The sequence below is a fragment of the Caenorhabditis briggsae genome (assembly GCF_000004555.2).
Source record: "Caenorhabditis briggsae complete genome, chrX, whole genome shotgun sequence".
Taxonomy (NCBI): domain Eukaryota; kingdom Metazoa; phylum Nematoda; class Chromadorea; order Rhabditida; family Rhabditidae; genus Caenorhabditis; species Caenorhabditis briggsae.
In genome coordinates, this window is record NC_013491.2 from 2,016,573 (window position 1) to 2,037,023 (window position 20,451).

General features: G+C 36.6%; 1 protein-coding gene across 1 annotated transcript; it reads left to right on the forward strand.

Moving 5' to 3' along the window:
• Positions 1-756: 756 nt before the first annotated feature.
• Positions 757-20,140, forward strand: Cbr-fln-2.2 (the record flags this gene model as incomplete). The annotated part of the gene is made up of 25 exons (XM_045238867.1): positions 757-837; positions 1,321-1,647; positions 1,694-2,005; positions 2,053-2,206; positions 2,259-2,339; positions 2,909-2,991; positions 3,526-3,702; positions 5,621-5,622; positions 6,072-6,147; positions 6,596-6,823; positions 7,533-7,619; positions 7,971-8,060; positions 9,518-9,706; positions 9,759-9,891; positions 10,210-10,274; positions 10,326-10,433; positions 11,413-11,554; positions 11,605-11,717; positions 12,044-12,127; positions 13,006-13,516; positions 17,486-17,604; positions 18,346-18,452; positions 18,717-19,041; positions 19,721-19,792; positions 19,967-20,140. The coding sequence occupies 25 exons, from the start codon at positions 757-759 to the stop codon at positions 20,138-20,140; spliced, it is 3,840 nt and encodes a 1,279-aa protein (XP_045095910.1).
• Between the last annotated feature and the right edge of the window lie 311 nt (positions 20,141-20,451).

A 20,451-nucleotide genomic window follows, 5' to 3' on the forward strand; every position in this document is an offset into this window, starting at 1 on the left:
TGTGTTTTTCGCAATTTTCAAATATTTTTTTTTAAATTTAAATTTCTAACGTTGACTAGTAAAAAAATTTTTTGAAAAAAGTTGTTTGATTATTTTTACAATTTTGATTTTATAACCAAAGCATTACATCGTTTTACTATAAACTTTCTAAGCCGAACCGTTAACTTTGAGCGCAATTATCTCGATTCTTGTGAAAGATATCAAAAATTTGTCAACTAATAAATTATTTATCATAGTATCACTAATATTTCATCAGTTGAAACTTTTTTGATATCTTTCAGAGGATTTAAGATAAGTGAGCTCAAAATAGACAGTTTGGATGAGCTTCTATCAGACAAAATACGCTATTCAGACGCATATTTTTTCTGGAAAAAAAAAACTTTTTTTTTCCTTTCAAAACTCTGATCGAATATTTTAATTTCGAAATTTGTGTCTTTTGACTCTCATTTCCATGAATAAAAAATCCAAATTTACGATTTCCTATCCTCTCGTCTTTGATCATAAATTCCACACTTCCTTCCTTTGTCATTCATTCTTTGTCCCATGCATCCCTCGTCAGCACTCATTATTATTGAAATCTTCTAATCCGTGACAAAGTCCCCCTCAACTTTTATTGCCTTTTTTCTCTTGTTACCTGTCCGAGGGCGTCCATGTGTCCACAGCAGGTGTTCGTGTCCACCACTCACCACATGTGATTTCAGCGATTTGGTTTTATAAAATAAGAAAGGCCGATAGTTTGCCATCTCGGGTCCTGCAATGGGCAAGCAAGGAGAAGAGGCTCGTCAGAAATGGATCGATATTCAACTTCACACATTTACAAACTGGATAAATGAGCAGGTTGGTGTTTTTTTTTGAAGTTTTGAGTCTTTTTTTGTTTGAAATGATACAGTTGTACACCTCTGACAACACTTGTCACAACTCATAAATACTTGAAAAGGTAGCAGTCAAATTAGAAACATTAGAAGAATTAGTAATTCTCGCTTTTCCCTCTTACTGACTATACAAATTCGACTTTAGTGTGTACCATACCTGCCAAAGTGTTTACCCATATTTGCCAATCCACTTGGAAAAGAGCGTTTTCCCTCTTTTCGTTTTCCCTCCTTCTTCTGTTCACTTCCTAGGTAACTGTCACCCGTATTTGTACACGTCCGCCAAAAGTTTTGCGCACCTTAATTTTCATAGAGCCTCGGGGAGGCGCTCTTGTGATAACATGCATGCTCCCCGTTGACCGGAGCCTAGAACATAATCGGTTGGACAAATGATTAGTAATATATGTTAGCATTCCACGAAAAATTCAAATGTGCAAACATTCTATTTCAGCTACAAGGAAATGTGATACAAGACTTGACCCAAGATTTATCGGATGGTGTGAATCTCATCAGACTCGTAGAAATCCTCCAGGGGCGAAGGTACTATGGAAAGGTGTACGATCAAGAACCAACGGAAATTCAAAAACTAATGAATGTGCAAATGGCACTGGATGCTCTTCGAGAAGATGGTGTGAAGACAGTAAACATTGGAAGTCATGATATTGTAGATGGAAATGAGAAATTGATATTGGGCTTGATTTGGTGTCTGGTTCAAAGGTATCAAATCGCGTGTAAAACAAAAATTCCTCCAAAGAAATTGGTTATGGCTTGGATACAGGTAGGAATGCACAAACTGAGCTTTCCAATAGTTTCGGTTGTTCCAGAGCGCTCTTCCTGAACTGAAACTCACGAATTTCCGAACAAACTGGAACGATGGAATTGCTCTAAGCGCTCTTCTTGAATACTGTCAGCCTGGGTTGTGCCCGGAATGGAGGAATTTAGATCCGTCAGCAGCTCGAGAGAATTGTCACCGAGCTATATTACTTGCTGAACGATACTTAGAAGTCCCTGGAATCATTTCTTCTGATCACTTGTCATCTCCACATCTAGATGAACTCTCCTGCTTGACGTATTTGTCATATTTCATAACTAAAGGTGCTCCAGGGTACAGAGCAACTTTGAAAAAAGTGTCATTGGTAAGCTTGAATGATGTTTTCAATTCTTCAATAACCCGTTATTTCAGCTTCTGCCAGACTGCAACGTCGAAGATCTCGAGCATTCCTGGAGTGATGGTTTCCTTCTCGCCCATCTAGTGGAAGCGTGTGGTGGCTCGGTTCCCGAGATCGAACGAATGCGATTTGAGAATTTGAACGATTTTGTTGAAAATGTGGCAGTTGGTAAGTTTTTTCGGTCTTTTGTTGACAAAAAAAAAGTAATATGCGCTTTCAGTGCTCGACGCAGCTGCAGACATTGGTGTCGGATCGCTCATCGGCGCAGATGACATTGCCGATCCTCAAGGAGAACATCTGGGTGAGTAAAATAGACCAACGTTAAGAACAGTGCAACTAGATTTTTACAGTAAATTTTTTTTTTGGAAATTGTTATCAATTATTTCCAAAAAAAAATTTTTTTTCGAAATCACCTATTTTTTCTGACAAAACCGTCAATTTCAAGCTCCAATATCTCGGTTCGCATGAGATGTATCAAAAAAGTGTCAACTGATAAAATATTGATGATATTATGATAAATAATTTATTTAATCTCAAAAATTTAATATCACTCTAGGAAAACGAGATAATTGTGGGCTTTAAATAGAAAATATAGGTAACTTTTCAATGAATTTCTATATACTTTCTTCGCTTTTTTGCACAAAATTGTACATGATCTTTCAAAAAACCAAGAAAAACAGAACGAATAGGTGTTCAAATTTGTTCAAGCAAAATGTTTTGAACTGAACGAACCGACAGAATGATTTCCCCATAAATATTAGTGAAACCTTCAGAATTTTTCTGGAAATCTAGAAAAATTAAATTCACAAAATTCCCAAATTTGAAAAGTCTGATCACTCACTAGAAAACTATGAGTATGCCCATATTCAGGTACAATGGCTCTGGTTGCCGCGTTGTGCTCAATTCCATTGGAACAACAAGTGAAGTACACTGATTGCTATGTTAATCAACAGGTAGCCTAACTTATTTTAGCTTTTTTTATTCATTTTACCGTATTTCCTCTAATATAAACCCATAGGCAACTACTTTCCAACCTCTTTCTTAGGGTGGACTTCAATTAGAGGGTGGACTTCTATTTTTCAACGATTTATTTTCAAAAGCAATTTTATTCAAAAAGTCAGAAATTTGACGATTCGGAAGAAAAGACTTTTGAAATTCAAGTGTTTTGGAGAATTCGAAGTTTTCATTCTTAATTCAAAATTCCAAAAATCCAAATTTATGAAGTTCTGAGATTAAAGGATCTCAAAATTCTAAAGTTCGAAAATTTTGGAATGCAGAAAAATTTTAATATTTTTAAAAATCATAAATTCCGAAGTTTAGAAGTTAGAAAAAAATTCGAGAAATTCGCGAATTCTAAATTCACAGTTCTAAACATTCTGGAATTTCGAATTTTTCTCTAATAGAAGCCCTATGGGCTTCTATTAGAGGTGGGCTTCTATTAGAGAAAATATGGAATTTGGAAAATGTCTAAATCTTTACTTCTTCAGGTCAACCTAGATCTGGCGTTCACTTCTGGAAACGAAGTACGAATTGAGGAGTTAGATGTGCAGGTCGTTGGGTCTACCGGTGAAATTTATTCAAACGAAGCAATTCAATTGAGAAAAAGTCGAACGAGCCAAGGAGCAAACTTGTCTTTGATTCCAGTGGAGCAAGGATTTCTTCAGGTTAGATGAAGAGAAAAATCTAGAAAACTTTTTTCGAGTCATATCAAATATTAAAAATGGTAGCAGCTGCTCGAAGATTATTTGTTCCTTCTTCTCGTTTTATTTTTCTTACCATCCCATCCTTCCATTCAGCTGGAGAACTGAAAACTGAAAACCCCAACATAACCAAGAAACGAACGATATTCATCGTTTTATTGTCCAACTTCCTTTAAACTCTCCCTACTAGGCACACTATCTCTGCACGCGTTTTGAAACCATTCTGGCACCCCATACAATATGTGAGAAAATACACAGTATAAAACTGATGACACTTTTTTTTCCGGAAAAAACAATCAACGAAACGATACCACAGCCACTCTATTTCCACAACGTGTCACCGTTTTGGTAGTTATCTATTCGATTTCATTTTATTTTATTCACTTCATTTTTTCTGGATCCACTGAAAAACTATGCGACTCAAAGTCAAAACCCGAGTAGAGGTATGTCGTGTGCTGGATTGCTAATTAGATACAACCACGTATTGTTCTGTAGTAGTATGGGCGCTGGCCTCGTTAGATTTCTACAAAAGATTGCGGCGGACCGATAGGAAGAGACTGAGTCACAAATAGCAAAAATTGTTAATATTAGAAAAAAGTTTGAATTAGGAGAAGGAGAGGATGGAGTAGACGGCTTGGCCTTCAAGTTTGACTGATTATTTTTAGTACAAGTTGGTTTTGCTAAAATTACTTTCTGAGGCAATTTTTGAAAGCAGATTTCATATTATTCTCTGATCATAACCAATTTAACGATTTAATTAAAAGTGACGTATCATAAAATTTGATTTTTTCGACATTTGAGAAAGAACTTTGTGTGTTTTATATCAATTTAAAAAAATTAGGATAGTTATTGATTAATTTTTGGTAATTTTAATTGAACTTCGGGAATTGTTTCACTTCAAAGTAAGCTTTAAGACTGTCGAAACATCCTTGAAAACCCAAATAATTGAGTTTTGAAATTTTCGGCAGAAAACTCGATGTTTTTACACCCAAAAATTTGCCCTTAACTGATTAAATATTTCCTAAATACCAAGAAAATGAAGTTTTTGCTCATTATCAAGAAATTTCACATTTGGGTTGGTGGTGTTCAAATTTACTTAATTTCACGACACGAGTTTATATCGACCTAGTGGCAAATGTTCAAATACTATTTTTAGACCGTTTTTAGGCTGTTGAGAGTAAGGCTTTCATTCGGTCGGGAAATTAGCCGACCGACCGACAGCCGACCAAACTGACCGATCGGTCGGCGCGCCGACCGTTTTCGTGCATTTGCGCGTCAACGTGTTTGCATACGCTGCATTGTATTTTACGACAAACTACTCACTAAAAGCCTCGTTTGTCGTAAAATAAAGTGCTTCGTACGCAAAAATTCGTGTTTTTATGCGCAAAGGCACAAAATCGGTCGGCGCGCCGCCCGATCGGTCAGCTCGGTCGGCTGTCGGTCGGCTGGGTCGGTGGCCGGTCGGCGGTCGGCGATTTTCGACCGACCGAAATGGAAGCCTTAGTTGAGAGCATTCAAAAGTTGTTAAAACCGTATTAAAATGTTGTGAAAATCAAAAATCGGTTTTAAAACTAGAACAAGGTGAAGAAAAACAACAAAAGATTCAACTTCGATCGTAAAACGTGCCAAAGATTGCAGAAATCTAAATATTTATAGTATTCCTATAAACCGACAGTTATCTCATTATTTTTGTGAACACCAAACAACTACGTATTTATTTACTCCAAAACAAAAAACACAACAAATCCCTTTTTTTCCGTTCTAAAATCCGCTTGCACTCCACAATACACACCGTTTACGCTTTCACTTCATCCATTTTTCCCCATTCCCCTACTTGCCATGTCGGTTAGTTTCCGTTCACTGCCACCAATGCTGTCTGTAGAAGTGAGTTATAAATTTCGGGGCCCGATTCTTTCAAAACTTCACAAGCCATCCCTCCTCCAATTCGGGTTTCCGCTTACGGTTTGTCGCATTCAACACTACTAAACCCCCCTACACCACCTTTCGATATCTGTCTCTTCTCTCCTTGACCTCCGTCGTCAGGCATGCGTTCGATTCTTCTTCGTTGCATCTCCTCTGTCTCCTCTTACCGCAACATTATGCGCGTACGGGTGCCGAATAATGTTATTGTGTACACGTGAATCCGGTGGTGTCGCGTTCTAGCCCATCCGACTAACGCAATTACCTTTTTCTGGACATGTATTTTTCTGGACATTTAGCAAGAGAGATGGATGCATAAATTTCGGAAAGCGATAATTGCTAAAAGTTTTTTCCCCTTTCGCCGACTTAAAAAATTGTATCTCACTTCTAAGGATCGTTTACAAGAGGTTTAGTATACCTAACAAGATGTCTGAAACTGTAGGCTATGAGAGTATCCGTCAAAAAATTCAATCCAGATTCTATCATACTGTAAGTGATTCTGATTCTTGTTGTTTGCCAGCGCGACCTTCAAATGACATGTTGTTTCTATTATTTACTACTCTTTTTTCTCAAACAGGAAACAATAGTATTTATTAGGTTCTTTTTTATCAAAAAGAAGGATTCAAATAGATTTTGTTCGTTGAATACAATTTTTTTCAAAGTATTTGAACTCAAATCACTAGACTCTAATATCAAATGATAGTCATGTCAAATCGTTTAGAAGATAAACTGATTAACCACACGCATTCTCTCTTCCAAGTTATGTTGCAATACACAAACCGATATCATCAACTTCATCTCGGAAAGTGATTGATCTAATTAGGGCAGGAAGAAAATGCGATTCGAAATAGTTTTTGTGTTGTTTCTACAAATAATTTCATATTGCGATATTAATTACACAGTATTCCTTTTCATTAAAACAATTTTCATATTCCAGGTTCGTATCTACTGTCAGGGCTCCGAACTACCAGCGAGCCCTATCCAATTACAAGTTCACACCCAGGAAGAGACACGGAGCACTTCGAGAGCAGCGTCTCGTGCTCATCCGGAAAATAGAAATCCTGGAGCAACAACATCAACGTCGACTGTGAGAACTACAGTATCGCCAGTGCGTGCGCCAAAGCAAGAAGCAGGAAAAGTTGCGCAAATCTCGTCTGAAACTGAGGTAAGTAGATATGGTTTTAAAAACACTTCCTCTTTGAAAAATACCTAAAATACCGGTTAATAAAGTATACAAGATGTATTTTTTCAGTTCATTGTTGACCATTTTGACCATTTTCAGCAGTATGTTTATTGTCAACGTTCCGATCATTTTGAAAGTTTTCAATGGTGTAAAACAGACCCAGATTGAAAATTTTGCGTTCACAGAATTTTTTAAATGCTCCTTGTTTTTACGCTATTGGCCGATTTCTGAAAGACATCTTTTTTTTGGGCCTTCTCTGTAATGAAAAAGGTGTTGTTCTGAAATCGGTAAATAGCTGAAAAACTAGGAAATTTTCATTACATGCCTATTTTAAAGCTTTGAATTTTCTTAAAAAGAAAGGCAACTTGAAAGCCGAGCTCCAGAGTTCTAAAAAATGGTCCAAATGGCCGAAAATCAACTGAAACCTGTAGTTTGACAAAGTACCACAGCAACGGTTTGGAAAAATGGACAATAATTTTTCAAATTGTGCTTCAGACCTGACGAGCCTAAAATTTTAATAGTAGATCAAACTTTGCTTTGAACCAAATTTAATCTACAAAAAAAATTTTTGCAGGAGATCGTGCGGAATGAAAATAACAACATATTTCTTAATTATTAATCTTTATATGACATTTTCGAACGTCTCCTCTCGCAACAACCAATTTCACAAATATTTTTTATTGTTTTGCAGGTGGACATATCACACAAATCATTCGCGCAACGACGTCTCCATATTATCAAACAGCTTGAAGCGCAACACGTCAATCATATTGCGCAGGTGAGAGGAATTCGGGGGACTACTAGTTTTTTATTTGGAACTGTTTAGTAACCTTGAAATTGATATCACCATTCATTTGGTTCGCATCCAAACCCCTTCAGGGTGTATCTGCGTAATTCATCTTGATCCATTAAGTTTTATTTATTTGAGGAGGAGTAGGGTGGATGAAACTTGGCACCTGGCCAGAAGGACGTGTATGTGTTAAATTGATAATAGGGAACAGTTCAGATAGTGGAATGTTGATATCGTCTTCTTTTTGTAAATCGTTGTTTTTTTTTTCAATCTCTTCTGTCGCAAGCCAATCACTTGATGAACAGCCCAGTTTCGTCCTTTCTGAATGTTTCATTTCAGACAAAATCACATCATCAACCTCAGCAACAACAACAACATCATCAGCCACAACCTCACCAGCAGTCACCGTCGATAGTTCAAGTTGTGCTGGTTAGTTAGTAAAACTTTGGCATGAAAAGAGAAGGTGGAGGTAGAATAACCGAGGGTGTGATGGTTATAAAAAAAACGGAAACCTTCGCGCGCGTGACACTGTTTGTTACTTTCGATTTTCGTCAGTGTCGCATTGAACGGTTCCCCCTCCTTTGATTAGTTGTAATATCTTAAGAAAACTTTGGTTAACTAGCGTGAAAAGATCATTTCATCTATTAGTTCATTGTTTTTAATAAAAGCATCCTAAGTTTTGTACAATAAGGTACCATGATTTGTCTAGTTTAGTAGAGGATTGTCAACGTGGAAGTCCCAAAAAAGTAGTCTAGAATTTTCCCATTTGTCTGAAAGTTTCAGAAAGTACTGAACAAGTTTTAAGCTCTAGTTTTGAAATAGAGAATATTTTCGTACAAATCCAACGAAACGAGTTTCAGTGCTAATTTTAGTCATTTTTTTAAAGTCACAGATCGCTTATTTCCTTAGAATGGACTTTGGCAGAAATGTGGAAATATTATTTTAAGTATACTCTAAAAATATCAAAATCCAAAAATTCTGGACTAATTTTTTATGACTTCGAAGTTGATTATCTTCCATTTAAAAATTCGAAATATGATTTTTCAATCCGGTATCGTAAATCATTGCATAAATATACCGTATTCCCTCTAATAAATACCCATCTCTAATTGAAGCTCTGCTAGAAGCACACCCAGCAAGGTGCTTCGAATAGTAAAAGCCCATGGGCTTCTATTAGAGAAAATACGGTAATTCCAAAATTCCAGAATTTTCAGAACTGTGATATTAGACCTCGACAATTTCTCAATTTCTGAATTTTCTAATTTTTGCAGAATGAAAATTTCGAGTTCTTCAAAACACTGAATCTTAGAAGTCTTATCTTCCAAATTGTCAAATTTCTAAATCTTCGAATACAATGTTTTTTGAAAATAAATCATTGAAAAATAGAAGCCCACCCTCCAATTGAAGCCCACCTCTAATAGAAGCCCACCCTGAGAGAGATGCTGAAAAATAGAAGCCCATGAGCTTCTATTAAAGGAAATACGGTAGACATCCGAATCCTCAAATAATGAATTCTGTCAGAAAATGTCGAAATCAAAACTATATGAATTTGGAGCAATTTTATAATTTAAGTTTTTTTTTTGAAAATAGTCAACAGCGCTTTTTGCAAGAATCGTATAATTTTGATTTTAATCTAAAATGAATTTTTGAAATTTTTCAGTAAAAGCTCGTGATGTAAGGTAGACATAAGTTGACTGAAACGTATAAAAAGCAAGAAATTGTGTTTTTTTTTGGTTTCTTTGAAGCTTGTTTCAAAAAATAATTTTTAGTTACGGAATTTTTTAACAAGGTATTTATTTACTTTCCATTTTTGCGCTTCTGTATCAGATTACGAACAACATACATTGTACCACCATATCAATTTTTTATCATATCACGTTTTCCAGCCTACACCACCGCCACCGCCTACTTCAGCACAAAATAGCTCTCATATTCCACCAGCACCACCAATCCCAGCTGTTCTGGAAGCATCTGCATACAGAGAAATGCCGTTGACAAGATCGCCCGATGTTGGACTCGTTTCGTTCTCAGGACTTTCAGAGCCATGCTCAGTTGGGTCCATTGTGGAAGTTGTGGTGAGATTGCTCATATCAACTAGTAGAAACTAGAGAACATAATAACTTGTAGATCAACGCTCATGGAGACGCAGTGTCTGGATCAGTTTACGTTGAAGCTGTGTCACCATCTGGAACAGTTCATCCATGCACTGTCCGACATCAGAACAACACCTACATGGCCACATTCACCCCTCAGGAAGTCGGTATGTTCTTAATGTTATATACGTTCGCTAGTCGAAAGGGACCATCTTATCAATTCGTAACATCTTGCGGTCGTCGAAAATCGGGGGGTCGTATCTTTTGATGACACCACGCCGGTACCAATAGGGGCCAATATGAACGTAACCCTCTTTCTTTCGCTTTCCCGTCTTTTTCCCGTATAATAAACCGAGTCCAGGACAACGAGATAGTGATCAAAGAAGAACCATTTTTCCTCTCGATCTTCCAATCTATTTAATCAACAAGATGGACTGAAATCGGGCGGAGATGGAAACGAGGGAAATGAGATGTTTTGTTTTCAGGACTATGGAGAATCGGCATCCTGTACGACGGCGAACACATTCGAGGAAGCCCGTTCGCATGCCAGGTTTATCATCGAATGATAATCGATGAATTATGAGATGATTGGTACTTTCAGGTGTTCGATTCTGGTCTTGTTAATGTATATGGTCTTGATGTCGGATTAGTTGGACAAGAATTGAGGTTTTCTGTAAACACTTCCCAAGCAGGACATGGAAATTTGAGTGTAAGTATCAGAAATTCGGGAACTCTGAAACAGTGGGTGGTTGAAATCTTCGGTCTGGAAATCATAGAATCTTGAAAGAAGTGTCTAGTTTTAGTATTAACCCAGTAAATATAAAGCAGAAGTTTTGAAATTGTCTGAAAAGTTCAGAGCATACTAAACAAAATGAGAGCTTCTTGTTTGTGATTGACAACTTTTTTCCCAAATTCCATATTGATGAGCTATGCCGTTTGTAACAAAAAAGGTCAAAATTAGCACTGAAATTTAAAAATACCGCGGTTTTGAACCTTTTCATCTTGCTCAAAAAGATTTGCAAAACCTACAATTGCTAAATCAAAAATCTAATTTTGAAGTGTATTATAAAATTTTGGAACAATTAAAAAAAATTCTGGACTACATTTTTAGTGCCTGGTACCGTATATTAACAGACATTTGATAATGATTACAACTTCATACTTTTGGTATCAACCAACTCTGAAGCTCCAAAGTTCCAATATCAATGAATTCCGAATTTTCGCGATGTTCAAAAAAATGGAGTCCTAGACATTAAAGTTTTGACAGCCTGAGGTTAAAACTTCAAATTAAATTTTTTATTTTTCACAGAAATCCCAAACACCAGCCGAATTTTAGCGTTATTCATTCTCAATTCATCGTTTAAGCCATTGGATTCCTAACATTCCCAAAACATCGCAGCTACTTTAGAAAACACCCTCATTCAGTCATATCATATCTTTGTCACTTTAACATAGCCCCCTCCATCGTACTAAATTCTAATCATGAGAAGACGAGAGAATAGGGAAACGAAATTGGGTGAGGAATGAGAAACCCAACGCATTCCTGCCTTCCCTTTTCCGATCATCAGTAAATGATGTGTACAGAGAAAGACGAAAAAAAGAGATATCTGATTTCGAAACTTGTTTATTGATAGCACAAGGGTTCTGGTAAATTAGTGTGTTTTGATTTTTTTTTCTTTTCTTTTCAGGTTACGGTTCTACGTCACGGAAGAGAAATTCCGTTGAACATCGAAGAACAAGGAAATTCAAAAAACCACCAAGTATCGTTCATTCCCGACGGAGCTGGTCAATACAAAATCCACGTGTTGTTCAATAGAATGGAGATTAAAGGTACATAGAATCTTTATTTTGATATCATTCTGGCTACCCTAATCTTAAAGGCTCCCCATTCGTTTTGGACATTGCCGACGCTTCATCAGTGTCCACCTATGGTGAAAATTTGAGATCAGCATCAGTTGGAAAAACCGCATCCTTCATGGTCCATGCTGTTGGAGCAGATGCCAAAGATATCAGCGCTTATGTCACAGGTATTTTTTAAAACCCCCGTACTAAATTCATATTACATGTGAAAAGTGTGTATTGTACTAACTATCACAAAAATGTTCACCTTTCCTTTTCACCTAAACGCATGAATCTCTCTCTATAAAAATTAAAATAAAAAAAAAAGAGGAAGAAAATCAAAATATATGTTGTTCGTCTGTGTCGCTGTCTGCTCCATCAGTGTCTTTTTGTTCTTCAATGTCTCAAAGCTTATTTTATGTTGGTACGTTTATTTTTGTAATTCGGTTCTATAGATCTATCTAGAATTCTGAGTTTTAGCACCATCGGGTGGCAAGTTCCCAGCCAAAATCGTCACATTGGACGATGTCACGTTTAAAATCGAATGGACGCCAAATGAACCAGGTTTGTAGTTTTGTTTGTGAAAGAAAAACCTAAAGAGAGGGAGAGAGGAGGAATCTAAAATTTGATTTGTTCTTCTTCTTCTTCTTCTTCTTCTGAGAAGAAACATATATTCATATCCTTTTTTTCCTGATTTCCTCTCTTTCGTCTTCTGCTCACTTTTCAAAATAATTTTTTGATAACAACAAGAGCACAAGCACACTAGGTACACAAACTTTTTATTGCTCCTTATTAGATGCTCCATTAGAAACAATTTCTGTACTATTTTACTTCACCACTCTAGTACCAGTGTCTTATCATACAAAGAAACTAACACCTTTTGTTATCGACCTCTAGGCATCTATCTTCTCTCCCTATTTGGGTGTGGTTTAGGTTCAGCCCCAAGATCTTTTCCGTTTTCGTCCTCAGATTTGTCATTTATCGTTTTTTTTCTTTCATTTTTCATCTTTAAGGAAGAAGAAACAAAACTTTACAAAATATATACTTATATAATTTGAAGTATTGTGGTGGGAGTGATTGTAAACCTGTTCACTTGATTTTGGGTTGTTGTTTTGCCAAGGTTTCATTTTTGTTTATTTGCCGAACAATTTTACTCTCTGGCGCCAAAGAAATCCCCAGTTTAACAAAAAAAAACCTTCCGGAAAGAAGCTTAAACTGATAAGGGCTCATGCCATTCTTCATGGAGGGTCTTGCCAGTATTTTTTTCTACTTCCACCCCCATTCCAAGTAATGTCCCAACAACAAAAAACTTAGTCACTGATAAGTTTCATTCCATTCATATAAATGTACAAGACAGTAGGTTTAAGGCAATTGAGAGAGAGAGAGATACAGAGAGAAACCGCACACCGGTGTTGTGTATATGTGGTGATGGTCGGGAGGAGGAGGAGGTAATCGACATTACGCCTAATGTTATCGGTCAATATCTCTTCCTCCTCCCCCCCCCCCCCCTCATGGGTGTCCTTCTTCTCGCCATCGTCTCGACGAGCGAAAGATGGCCCCGAAAACTCTCCGTTTTGTCTCTTTTTCACCTACGGTTCTTCTTCTTCTTCTTCCGACGTCTTCTGTTGTTCCTTCTGCCGATCATCGATTATTTGTTGATGACAAGACACGCACACAACAATTTAATGATTTTGATTAGACCACCCCTTGTCTCTTTTTGTCTCTCGAGTGTTTTTTGTCAGTGCCATTCATTCAAAATGATATTAGGTGTAAATTCGTACTTCATTACGTTGTGTTTTCCAGGCGAACACAGTGTGGATGTGATGCTGGCAGATCAACGAGTACCCGATGCACCATTTGCGTGCAATGTCGGTGCACCAGACTTGGTGCACGTCCGAAACATGCCGCGCCGGATTGTACCGTCCAAGTTGAACACAGATCACTCTTTTGAAAGTGAGTTGAAACTTTTTACATTATTTAAGAATTTGAATTTTGTTGATTTTATTTTCATTAGATTTTAGGCTTCTCAAATAATCATGTTATGAGGATTCCAAAGTTCAAATAATTATGTAAAAAGAAACTTTTTCCATTCAATGTTCTGGTTTATTGACAATTGAGTTAAAATTTTTTCTAAATTCTACTCTTTGCTTTGAACATTAAGAAATCTCGGAGATTCTGAGATTTTGACATGCTGAGATTTTGAAATTCTGAGATTTTGACATTCTGAGATTCTGAGAATCTAAGATTCTGATTCTGAAATTTTGACATTATGAGATTCTGAGATTCTGAGATTCTGAGATTCTGAGATTCTGAGATTCTGAGATTCTGAGATTCTGAGATTCTGAGATTCTGAGATTCTGAAATTCTGAGATTCTGAAATTCTGAGATTCTGAGATTCTGAGATTCTGAGATTCTGAGATTCTGAGATTCTAAGATTCTGAGATTCTGAGATTCTAAGATTCTGAGATTCTGAGATTCTGAGATTTTGAGATTCTGAGATTCTGAGATTCTGAGATTCTGAAATTCTGAGATTCTGAGATTCTGTGATTCTAAGATTCTAAGATTCTGAGATTCTGAGATTCTGAGATTTTGAGATTCTGAGATTCTGAGATTTTTAAATTTTTGGTTTCTGAGTTTTAAGATTTTAACCTTCTTATTCTCTGATATTCTAATATTTCAACATTTTAAGTTTCTGAAGTTTCAAACTAATCTCACTCTGAGATTCTGAGATCCCACGCTCATTTTCACTTTTTCAAATTTCAAATGCCCTCCCTCCTGACTCATCCCGACAAAACTTCTCTATCTAAATTCTCCATGATTCACGAATCTTCTTCGCCTATTCGCCTGCCAACCTACCCGATTAGATAGGATCTTTAAAAAACCGAAAAATTCGACAAATTTCCTCGTGTTTCTCCATCTCCTCCGAAAATATTAGTCACTCTCCGGTCATTTGGCGGGTAGAGATAGAAACCAAACGGTCAGACATACACATACAAACATTTATGACGACATGTCAATTCGCTGACCCACATTTCTCGATTTGCGTAACCTTGTCGGTGAGGTTCATGGAGAGGAACGGAAACCCGAAAACAAGGAAAAGCATTGTCAGCTTGAAACAAGAGTCTCTAACTTTTCCATGGTTTATTTCCAGGTACTAAAAGTCATGAGGGTAGATAGATAAGAGTTTTTTTTTCCGAAAAACAAAACAACCAGTACACAATAAACACAGCCAGTTTGACTTTTATTCCTATACAACATTACCAACGACAATAATTGTGCTGCCCTCTGCGCATAGAACGTAAAACTCTCTTTTAATCGACACCGGGAAACACATCCCATCAGCCAGTTTCTACACCAGTTTTTCATTCAACTCTTCGACCTGTATACTACTCAAGTATTCGTTTTTTGAATTTATTCCTACCTATTTTTCATCTAGTTAATGCTCAAATTTGGAGAGCAAAAGAGGCAAAGACATTTTTGAAAAGAACTCACACACTTGAAACAGAATGCCAAACTTCTGTTATACGACCGGTTAGTTACTCTCCGTTCCCTTTGGCATCCAAAGGACTAGAGTTTGCGGAAAGTCAAGAGATGCTCATTCAGTTATACAATATTTGTTTACCTTTGAAGTTGAGAGTTGAGGGAAAAAAAAGTAAGGAAGGCAGAGATACTTGCTCGTTTGAGTGGAGGGGCACAAAATCGAAAACGAGAGAATTTACTGACTTTTTCAATTTTGTGATGTGGGACAAACCCCTGGAACACTGTATGTTTTTGAATCGGAACGAGAGAAACTAATTTTTCGTTCTCTCTCTTTTTTTCTATTGTCATTCTATGGTCTCCTTTTTTTGCTTCCACTGAAAAAAAACTATAATTTTTGAACAATTGATTCTGTGTTTAAAATTTGATATTATTTATTTTTCTCCGAATCCTAAAATTGCGCTGAGATTCGAGATTATGATATTCTTAGCTTCGCAAATTTTCAAATACATAGATTATGGGGTTTAGAAATTCTGAGATTCTGAAACACTGAGAGTCTGGATTCTTGATACAATGAGATTCCGAGAATATGCGGTTTTGAGATTCTGAGCGTCTGAAGTCTCGGTACTTTAAGAATCTGAGATTCTGTTCTGACATTCGGAGACTGAGATTTTAAAATTCTAGAATTTTCGAATTCTGAGATTTCAAAAATCCGAGATTATAATATTCTGAAAATTTGAAATTCCAAAGGTCTGACATTCTGAAGTTTTGAGATTCTCATATTTCTGTACTCTGCTTTTCGAGAATCTGAGATTTCGAAATTTTGAATCACTAGTATTCTGAGTTTCTGAGACAAATATTCTCACATTTTGAGATTCTGAGATACTGAGGGTCTGAGATTCTGAGATTCTGAGATTCTGAGATTCTGAGATTCTGAGATTCTGAGATTCTGAGATTCTGAGATTCTGAGATTCTGAGATTATGAGATTCTGAAATTCTAAGATTTTGAGATTCTAAGACTCTGAGATTCTGAGATTATGAAAGTTTGAGATTCTCAGATTCTGAGATTCTGACATTCTCAGATTCTGAAATTTTGAATCTCTATTATTCTCAGTTCTTGAGACTTAAATATTCTCATATGTTGAAATTCTGAGATTCAGAGATTCTGAGATTCTGAGATTTTGAGATTCTGAGATTTTGAGATTTTGAGATTCTGAGATTTCGAGATTCTGAGATTCTGAGTTTCTGAGATTCTGAGATTCTGAGATTCTGAGATTCTGAGATTCTGAGATTCTGAGATTCTGAGATTCTGAGATTCTGAGATTTTGAGATTCTGAGATTTTGAGATTCTGAGATTCTGAGATTTCGAGATTCTGAGATTCTGAGTTTCTGAGATTCTGAGATTCTGAGATTCCAAGATTAGATAGTAAGGTTTCAAAAAGTTCGGTTTTTCTATATATTGAAAGCCTGGGAAAGAATTTTTCTTGTTTTTTTCATTTTCAAAAACAAATTTCAAATTTCAGAACCCTTTTCAACTCATTTTTCAATTTGATACCTGTTTACCCTCACTAAAACGAACAAACAACACACTTCTCGTTAATACTTCACCACCATTTTTTTCGGAAGTTATTTTTTGAAACAGAAATTTAGAAATTTCAAAAATCACTAAAATAAATAAACAAAATTTTGCGATGCGCGAATTTGTATTTACCAAATGATGATAACCTTTCTGCACAAGTAACTCACCCTCTAAAGACGTCCCGCGCCACACACACACACACACATATGTTTGCGAATGCAACCAACTTGAAAGTCGGAATGTGAGGCTATAGAGAGTTCAGGTGAAGAAAAAAAAAGTGCAGCACGGAACTTATTGTCATATGGTTCCCCCATGTCATCATTATTTTCTGTCTCTTTAGTTACTCGAAAACTCTACGGTAGTAGTAATACCTATAGGACACAAGAATCGTAGTTGTTTGTGTGGTTGGCGCGTCTCATTGAAATTGTCTTCCATTCTTCCAAACAATTTTTGTTCGGGTATATTCCGATTTTCGATTCCCGACGTTTTGTGTGCGGATTGTTGTAGTTGCGAGAGGTTTCATAGTTTATTGCGGGTGTATTTCGTTTTTGGCAATTCGATACATATGACATTTATGGATTTATGCTATTGACTCTTAAAAAGTGGATATATCTCAAAAATTGTATATCTAGTATTCAGAATCGAGTTTCTAGAACTTTAATTTATAAGGTTTTGATATTTTTTAATATTAATGAGATTTCTTCTCGAATTTATAAAATTACATTATTTAAAAAATGTTATGAATACCTCAAACACTCATAATCTAGCAAAAATTGAAACTAGAACAGGAAGTTATAAAAAGGCTCATTCTTGAAAATATCATCTAATCAAAATGCACTATTTTCCTAAACCGTTTGAATTTTCAGTTGACGCGTCTGCTGCCGGATCCGGCAATCTTGAAATTATGATCAATGGCGGCCGAGTGCCATGTCGAGTTCGAGAGCTTGGCAGCCGACAGTACATGGCCATTTTCACACCGACACAGGTATAATTTACTGTTAATTCTATCAACTAGTTACACTATTGATCAGACAATAGGAATCCTGTGATTCGGAGGGTCTGACCTTCTAAAACCCTGAAATTCAGGAATTTTGTGAAACAGAAATTACGAGATTCTAAGATTCTGAGGTTCAGAGATCCTTAGATCCTGAATTTATGAGATTCGGAGATTCTGAGATTCTGAGGTTCGAAGATTCTGAGATTTTGAGATTCGGAGATTCTGAGATTCTGAGATTCTGAGATTCTGTGATTCTGATATTCTGTGATTCTGAGATTCTGAGATTCTGAGATTTTGAGATTCGGAGATTCTGAGATTCTGAGGTTCTGAGGTTCTGAGATTCTGAGATTCTGAGATTCTGAGATTCTGAGATTCTGAGATTCTGAGATTCTGAGATTTTGAGATTCTGAGATTCTAAGATTTTGAGATTCTTAGATTCTGAGATGCTTATATTTTGAATTTTTGAGATTTGGAGATTCTGGGATTCCGAAGTTTAGAGATTCTTACATTTAGATTTTGAGATTTTAAGATTCTGCTGTTCAGAGATCCTTAGATTTTGAATTGTTGAAACTTGGAGATTCTGAGATTCTGAGGTTCAAATTCTTAGATTTTGACGATTTGAGGTTCAGAGATTCTTAGATTCTGACAGTTTTCTTTCAATATTTCTTATAGGAACTGAGATAACTAACAAGTACCCCTCACTTCCAAAACAATCTTGCCAAATTTCAGTCTATCACCCATACAATCGAAATGAGGTTCAATGGAGAACACGTTTCGGGAAGCCCATGGAAATTGCCAGTTGAGGATCGCGGCGAGAGGCGACAGGAAATGGAAAGGTATGTACATACATACTCGAAACATTTCTGCCATCAAACACACTCTCGTACACACACAGACAACACATTTTTAGTTGCCAGAAGCAACACAGATAGAGTGAAATGATGAAGAAAGAAGAAGACACATCTTTGTTTTCGAATTTTATTACTCATTTTTTTCTCGGCATAAGACTGACTAAGACATTTTGTAATTTCAATGCAAGAGAAAAGAGAAACAACGAAAATCAATAAAACAACACATGTGAAAAAGAAAACTGCTTTCAGAACCATGTCCTACTACTCAGAGCTGTCCGGACCCGGACTCGTCAGAGCTCCGGTCAATCGTGTTGCTCATTTTGATATCACTGGAGAAGGACTCGAGCTCAGTGATATTCAAGCCAAAATTGTGGGACCCGATAACAAGGAATTCCCAATTCGAATCATTCCAAGAAGCTCGGGAAAGTACACAGCAGAGTATGAGATTGAGCAAGTTGGAGAACATCATTTGACAGTTTGGATTGCCGGAAGAAAAGTTGACGGAAGTCCACTTTCAGTAGCAGGTAAGGCTGGAATCTCAGAAACAAATTTGAAGAACTGGACAAATACAGTAGTGGTCAAATCATCAATTTCAAAGTCCTCAGAAAGTATTTGAAAATTTTTCGAATCTTCTGAAAATCTTGAAGTAGACTAAACAAAAATAGGGCTTCAATTTTGCAATTGACAACTTTTTTAGACAAATCCAACAAATCCAATAAAAGCCGTTTCATGGTTCACAATTCTCTAATTCAGAGCTAATTTTGCCATTTTGGTCAAAGAGGCATATCTCATCAAGATGGAATTTGCCGAAAAAGGTGTTAATTACACAAATGACGTTTCAATCCCGTTTAGTCATTTATGAAATTTTCAGAGCAATGGAGAAAATCCGAAATACTTTCTCAGGACTCTTAAAATTAACTTTTTCAAAATGGAAAATAGTAAAATTGTATGTATTCTTGTCTCGTATTAAATCAGATTTTTGAAATTTAGACTGGTTCCAAATCATTAGTTTCAAAATTCTTGAATTACCGGGCTCTCTTGCCTCTGGTTCCACTAACGTTTCTAGTGTTTGTGTTATGTCAGTCCCTTTTCCAAAAAAAAAAACTAAACAAAAAGTAATTTGATATGTTCCATCCTTCTCTTCCTATCTCTCATGATGAGAGTCTCATCATCTCATCAAATAGATAAATTCTCAATTTTGTTTATCACATGAACTGTTGACTTCTTTAAACAAAACTTCTTCTTCTTTTCAGGTTACGCAACCGAAAAAGTTCGCCTGGAACCGTTGGGTGGAGGATCGCCAAATCAGCCAGTACAGTTCTATGGTAAGAGGAAAAAGAGAATAGAAGATGTGTATGCCTGTGAGAGAGAGTAGGCGTTGCGAAGTGTTTAGACAGAAAGCGCGAAAAATTCGTTTCCGAAGCAGTAGCGCGTGTACAACACCACCGCAAAAGTTCAGTTCGTATTCCAATTCTGATAGCCTGTCAGTCAGTGAGGAGAGACGCAATTCTGTTTTTGTATTCCCCCCGTTTTACCTCCTACTTCCTTTCACTACTTTCTTCTCTTTTCAATTGAATTCGTCTCTCAAGAAGAAAGTTCCTGAGAACTGTTATTCCCTACTACTCTACCTACTAGTTCACAAGATTACCATTAGCATATACGCCGCTCACTAATTAAAGAAGCGGATGCGTAATGAGTGACGGTCCGCCTGAGGATGGCCATGTGTTGGCTAATACCAAAGCAAGACCTGAGAAGCCTAGCTACTATTCACAATTATACGTGATTCCTGCAGTGGATGCTGTCGAGGCTGGAAAAGGACAACTCGAGATTTCGGTGAATCAGGGAAGAGTGCCAAATAATGTGCAAATGCAAGGAGCTGGAAGGTGAGTAGCTTCATTTTTTGGACTTAAAAGTTTGAATTTCCAGATGCTTGGTCACTTTCATCCCTCAACACGCTGGCACCTATGTCATTGATGTCACATTT